Raw genomic sequence first — 6,769 nt, 5'->3', positions numbered from 1 at the left:
TCGTATGTGAATGTGAACCAGAACTTGCACTAGACGTTAGGTATATTACCCACTCCTCTTTATACTTGTGAAAACAAGTTCCTCGAGCGAGGTTACTGAACTGATGATCATCACAAATCTCAAACAATATATCATTCTTTTTGTTTAAAACAGTCTAATTCTTAGTGTCATCTAAGATCATGCATAGGGATAAATAATTCCTAAAATGAAAGCATACACAAGTTAAACAGAGACAAAGAACCATAAACCAATCATAAAAAAACATTATTGTGTGCAATACTATGGCTAGAGGATTCAGTCTTAGCAGACCTTATCTTATGAGAAGACACATCCCCAATCTAAATTACATTCAAAAGAATACTGCAAACACCAACATCCACGTCACATTTAAGTTATATCCACCAAAATATACTACTGGAGGTGATTCATGGAAAGAGTATTAATGCGACAAAAACATAGAACCAAATGAAGTACAATGTGATAAAACAAACGAAAATCCAAATGAGGACATGGTTTTAGAATTGTAACATTAAAACTTGTTTTAGGAGATGAGTTCAAACTCTTCAATTTATTCTCCAAGCTTCTGCTTCTTCCTGCATCATCTCAAGAAATGCCTCTGGTATCTGACTCTTAATTGATTGAGGGCCTGGTCCCTGGAAAGATATACACATTTGTGAATCACACCACAAAATGTAACAAACACCTGAATATAAACAATTAGCCACTCTGAAATATGCAGGTCGCTTACATCTGCTTCACCTACTCGGTCTTCTCCTGTCGATGACCCTTGGTTGTTCTCAATGTATTCACCTGAAATTTATATAACTTTTAACCAAAATATTCAAAACCGTATCTTACTCAAATGTAATCACCCACCTAACTACTAAACTACTCTCCATTTACTAATCACTGAAGGAGTGTGCCCAGACATATACCACCATTGCAATCTTCTTCTTCATTTTATTATTATTATTATTATTATTATTATTATTATTATTATACCATGAGAAAAAAATATGAATTGTTATAGGTCCTGTGATGCCACCTAGAGAAACAACATGCTAAGAACGAATTGTTTTCATTGCGCTGTTCAATGTGCATAGCACAATCAACAAATATTGAGATCTATTCCTATAATATTTGTAAAAGCGAAATAACAGATGTAGTAACACTAAACTCAAGGGACATAATATATATGACGCAAATAATCATGCAAGGCTTGTTTATGCTTGGACAAGTTTAAGACATAGGATCATTTTCGGATTATGTTCTATATGTAATGCTTATTCAGTAACTTAGTTTCCAGTATTACAATCAATGAAAAGAAAATTATTTAACAGTTCATGAACTAGGGGAGGTTCTTGGGCATAGACTACTGTGAAGGATATGGTTTCTTATTTATTCTATTATCATTGCTTTTAAATCTGATAATTTCATTAATGAGCCTACTGTATCATTTACAAGTTGGAGACAAGAGCTCCAACTAATTTTTCAAAAGAGGGCGAGGCTCATTTCTTTATCAAGTGAGTCACGCCATGCGCGGTCAAAGGATAATTGATATTTAAGGCACGACATGGAGATCATAGTATAATTGAAATTTAAGACGTGACGTGTATATTGTGCGGTCATGTAAAATAATAAAACGCAATGCGCGACATAGTGCACAACATGCACATTTAAATATTGCAATCGCTCTAAATACACTTTCTCTTTAAATATGTTGTCTAAAAATGTTAACGGTTACAAGTGTGTTTATGTTTCTTTTAGCTTACCACAATAATTTAAACATGTCATTTATAATCTGAATATATAATTTAAAGAATCAGACAAACCTGAAATAGGTGCTGGTGAATAGACCGAATTCTGAACTAGTTGAACAGAAGGATCAACCTGCAACAGAGCTAAAATGTCTTAGTCTCTATTCATTAATGCAGTTACAATGTTGAATGATGTAATAATCATACCGGGAGAAGTTTAGGAGCAGCCTCAGCAGGATGCAAGTGGAGTGGAGGAAACCCCATAGGCCCCTTTCCTTCTTCTCTGGGGCGTAGAACAGGGGCCGTGTTCGACTTCACACCAAGCTTGCGAGCTCTCCGCTGCTCCTGCTTTTTTCCTGGATGCAGCGGGGGCTGTCTCACAACAGTATTCACATGCATGGCATACAGTAAGATGTATTTAGAAAACAATACTACTACTTGTTAACATATTTAAACTTCATTCGTGAAATTACTATTACACCTTTGCGGATGAATATTGGGCTGGCATCGTTAAGCAACTGTATTTGGCCCAGAAAACTGCCCACCAACCTTCTAGTAGATTGTCCTCGTAATCCGCCACTAAAACTCAATACGTAAATAATTTAAATAGAAAAGACATGGTCAAGTTAAGATGCACTAGTTCAAGGATACTCACATTTTGATATCCCAGTAATATTAACCTTTTGAGCAAATATTCTTGCAGCTTGACAACTGTTTCGTTTTATCAAGTAATAATAAACGTAGAGCTGCAATCTAAAGTTTCAAGATTCAAGTAATTAATGAAAAATGTAAATATAAAATATTTAAGTTGATAATGTGCCGGTATACATGACAACTCACATCTCATCCCAATAATAACCCAGATTCAGAGTATTTTTCATTTCCTTCCCGTGGACCATCGTCGCCTTTTAAAATCCAAAATAATAAATGTCAAAAAAAATGAGAGATTATGGTCTAAATTTAATAAATAAAATCAGATAAATCAAATCAACTTATGTAAGATAAAGATTTTGGCCAAAATCCAAAATAAAACCATTTCAGATACCATAAAAATGATACAACACAAAAGTGGATAAAAATATATAACAAAAACGTCAAATGTTGCTCAATTAAAATTTTTGATTAAAAATTGATCAATTATAATTTTAATTTTTGATCAAAAATTGATCAATTTGACAATAGAAAAGTCAAATGTGACAATAAAAAAGGAACGGAAAGAGTTATAAAATTACTCTTATATTCTTATATGTGGAACTCTTTTTTTTTGACAAATTATATGTTAAACTCTTAATGTTTTTCAAAAATTATATTTAACATTTTAAATTTAAGATTCCAACTTGTCAAAATACCTAACATTTTAATTCATTTCTTCCTTTTTTTAGTAAAAATATTGAATTCATATTAAAAAAGTATAGTGTACATAGTAAAAAAATCTTGAACACACCAAAAAATTAATTACATTAATATTTGCTGACAGTTCAGTTTATTATTATGATAAATCGGATATTTTTATTTGTATACCCCCTATTTTGACATTCGTTTTTATATATTCTTCTTATGTATGAAAAACTAGGGTGTATTTTTTGCTAGAGTTTGTGAGTTTCAAAACTCTATTTGACTGCTCTCGTATTTCGCGACTTAATCTGCCTTCACAAGATGCCTACGTACCTTATTGCGTGTTAAGGATCAAGTTAAAAAACGTAATTTTGATTTGTGGGGGTGAAGCCCCTTATATAGGCATGGGATGCCTTGAAGTAGAATAAGGTTAGAAGACTTGGTGGACAAGTCTCCGATTTAGAATGAACTTTGGAATCCTAGAAAGTAGGAAACTGATTTCTTGTCGCATGAGATTCCTTGGAGGTCAATCTCCAAGAAATTATATCCTTATTTGGACTCTATTTATCAGCTGATTTTTCCCATATTTATTAATTACGAAAATAATCAATATTATGGGCTTTTGGGCCCTTTTAAACGGGCCTTACTTGTAGCCCAAATCGGGCATAATTAATACGATATTAATTATGCAATAAGGATTTATTTTATTCTCTATCATTTGCCCCCCAACTTCTATGAAATCGTCCAGGATTTTATAGAAGTTAAGTTTTTACTCCTTTGCAGGGTATCGTTTTTAATGCAAAGTGTGGAGCGACCTACACATTTGCAGTGATTTGCCTTATTCGAGGTTTCAGGGTATTTACTGGAATTTTCATATTTTCCATATTTATTTTCCCACCTTATTCCTATTTTTAAAATTTTCTGGTATTTTTCTCTTATTTTTCATGATTTTCCTTATTTTTTCAGGATTTTTCCTTATTTTCCAGGATTTTCCCTTATTTTGGTGCTAACTTCTACCATGAAGCATTACTACCCGACCAGGATTCTGCTCGAAATCGGTCATGAATCTGGTCGACTTATTGCTTTTTTGGTCACTCTGGTCGAGTGACAGATCGACCAGGATTCTGCTCGAAATCGACCAGGATTTTGGCCGACTAATCGCTTCTTTGTCACTCTGGTCGAGTGACAAATCGACCAGGATTCTGCTCGAAATCGACGAGGATTTTGGTCGACTAATCGCTATTTTGGTCGCTCTGGTCGAGTGATAAATCAACCAGGATTCTACTCAAAATCGACCAAGATTTCAACATACATCGACCATGATTTTAATCGACTTTTGGTCTTTCTGATCACTCTTGTCGAGTGAAAAATAGACCAGGATTTCAACCTACATCGACCAGGACTCTGATCGACTAATGGTCTTTTCAATTATCCTCGAACCTTCTAGATTATTCTAGATGTGTCTATTTCATGGGCTTTTCTATTTGGGCCTTGCCTTGGTGGGATTTCATTAACTCTCAATGTCGATTAATCTTCCCACTTGTTGCTATATAAGAGTAGGATGAAGTGGAGTTCCTCACTTCACTCTCTACTAAAAAATCCTCTCATTCCTCCCTCTAAAAAGGCGATTTCAGCGTTTTCTCCATCATCATATTCCGAGTTTTTCCATCGTCTCCATCCTTTTCTGCAAATCCAAGCCTCCCTCCAAAGCATTTTAATGGCGGATCGCGACCTTGCTAGGATGGCCAAGATGAATACTTCCAACGCGGTACTCCAATCCAAATATGTTCTTCATATTCATCTCTTATTGACATGATTAATGTTAGGGGGGATGAATATCCTTCCCTTTATGAATTAGATTCTTATAATCACGGTAATAACTATCACGAATTAGACGGTAGAATAGAGAGTTATAATATTTTATATAAGCTTCCCCCCTTGTCTTAGGATCACTCCTGCCACCCCTGGTAACCGAACTTGTCAATGGGAAGGGGATACAATATTTATTTACCGAGGAGCCTTAGTAGCCGACCATAGGTTTCCATTTCATGAATTCATTCCCCGCATACTTGCAGATGTTCAAATAAACCCCTGTCAACTCTCTCCAAATGCATGGAGGAATATTATTTGTTTTATGGTTTTGTGCCTTAGAGTATCTCCAATAGGCTCTTTAAACATTCTCTTAAGTCTAAAAATAAGGAGTATGGCTCAAAATGAAGCTCCAGGAGACTCTTAGAGGCTCTTTAAAACTCTAAGAGGCTTTTCTCTCTCCTCTCTTTTAAGAGCAACTAGTAGCTCTTAACTTATATTTTATTAATAAAATTTGAATACCTACCAATTATTACACAATCTTTGGTCATAGGGAATTGATTTATTAATAAATTATGAATAAAGAGCTAATATAAAGAGTATTGTTAGAGTTTGACACATTAACCTATGTAATAACTTGTTAAGAGTCACTTTTTTAACATTATTTTGAAGAATAAATTAGGAGACTCTTGGAGATGCTCTTAGAAATAATTTCCCCCTCTCCGTTCCCCTCTTCAGAAAAATATTTAAATTTTACAACAGCCATCTAACCTAAATGGGTTGGGTTTTAATTCGCCGAAGGCCTAGGTGTCCCCGTATTTTTGATGGTAATCCCATTATTGAAAATAACCCAAAATGGAGAGATGAATTTGTTAGACTAACATGGACTGAGGGCGATTGGGCTACCTTATTCCGTAGGCCCTTTTGTAAGGTAGTTGATCGTAGCCTAGCCAGTATTAGGCTATCTGATAAGGAGGAGGCTGCTTATCAAGCCCTTACCGCGAACAACGGCCAAACATATACTTGGACTCTCTTAGAAGAATTCTCATTGAAGAGAGTTGGCCTTTCTCAGGCCACTGACAAGGGTAACTTTACATGTATTTTTCCTTTTTTATGTCTTATTTTATTATAATTCAATCACTTACGGGCTTCAATGTTTATGTTTCAGCCTGCGAAGCTATCAACAACATCAACTGGCCCAAGGATGGCGAATCAGGCCGTCAAAATAGGGCCAAACTCAACAAAGATCCAAGGAAGAAACTTGATGCTCCCACCTTCCTGAAGCCATATGTTCCTGATGTTGCTTTGGGAGATGATGTGGATCCCCCAATCAAGGGGCATGCTTATAGGACCAACTGGGGCTTTAGGAGAGACGACACGGTGGTTGGGTCCATCAAGCATGCAAAATATTGGTCCTACCATTCTATCACTCCCTAGGACTACACTGACATTGTTACAGGGAATAATATTGAGACTATTGAGCATCTGAGTTCTCAAGCCTAAGCCTCAGTAATTTATCTACTATCCTTGTCTTTTATTTCTCCCTTTCTATTATAGTCTCTCATCGAACTTTCCTCCTTGTGTAGAGCAATGCCTATTTCCAGGAAGTACTTCACCAGGCCAAGTCCTGGAAGGGTAACTCAGATGACTTTGAGAAGGAAATGAATAAGTGGAAGGAAAGGATTGGGATCCTTGAGAAGAAATTGAAGAATAAGGACGAAGAGCTGTCCAAAGCCCATGCTGAGCTGGTAAAGCTTCGTAGTGATAAGGAGGCCCACATTGATGACTATATGGACTCCCAAAAGTTCAAATACTTAGTGGAGATACATGATACGGGTCTCTATCCTATTCAATTAACACAAGGATGG

General features: G+C 35.6%; 1 protein-coding gene across 1 annotated transcript; it reads right to left on the bottom strand.

Annotated features, from left to right (window-relative positions):
* Nucleotides 1–366: 366 nt before the first annotated feature.
* LOC141674536 (uncharacterized) lies at nucleotides 367–2,156 on the bottom strand. The gene is made up of 4 exons (XM_074481242.1): nucleotides 1,965–2,156; nucleotides 1,833–1,890; nucleotides 749–810; nucleotides 367–653 (listed from the first exon to the last, which is right to left on the bottom strand). The coding sequence occupies exons 1-4, from the start codon at nucleotides 2,154–2,156 to the stop codon at nucleotides 564–566; spliced, it is 402 nt and encodes a 133-aa protein (XP_074337343.1). The 3' UTR covers nucleotides 367–563.
* Nucleotides 2,157–6,769: the final 4,613 nt, after the last annotated feature.

The sequence above is a fragment of the Apium graveolens genome, chromosome 7, assembly GCF_009905375.1.
Source record: "Apium graveolens cultivar Ventura chromosome 7, ASM990537v1, whole genome shotgun sequence".
NCBI classification, from domain to species: Eukaryota; Viridiplantae; Streptophyta; class Magnoliopsida; order Apiales; family Apiaceae; genus Apium; species Apium graveolens.
Note: the sequence above shows the minus strand (reverse complement) of the source record. Positions and strands in the feature narration are given on the sequence as shown.

What these genes read in the sequence shown, in the direction of transcription:
- LOC141674536 (XM_074481242.1), bottom strand. Translation starts at nt 2,156, where the DNA reads ATGCATGTGAATACTGTTGTGAGACAGCCCCCGCTGCATCCAGGAAAA. An exon ending in CTGCTCCTAAACTTCTCCCG is followed by an intron (nt 1,891 to 1,964) that starts GTATGATTATTA and finishes GCTCTGTTGCAG; the next exon opens with GTTGATCCTTCTGTTCAACT. An exon ending in ACCGAGTAGGTGAAGCAGAT is followed by an intron (nt 654 to 748) that starts GTAAGCGACCTG and finishes ATATCTTTCCAG; the next exon opens with GGACCAGGCCCTCAATCAAT.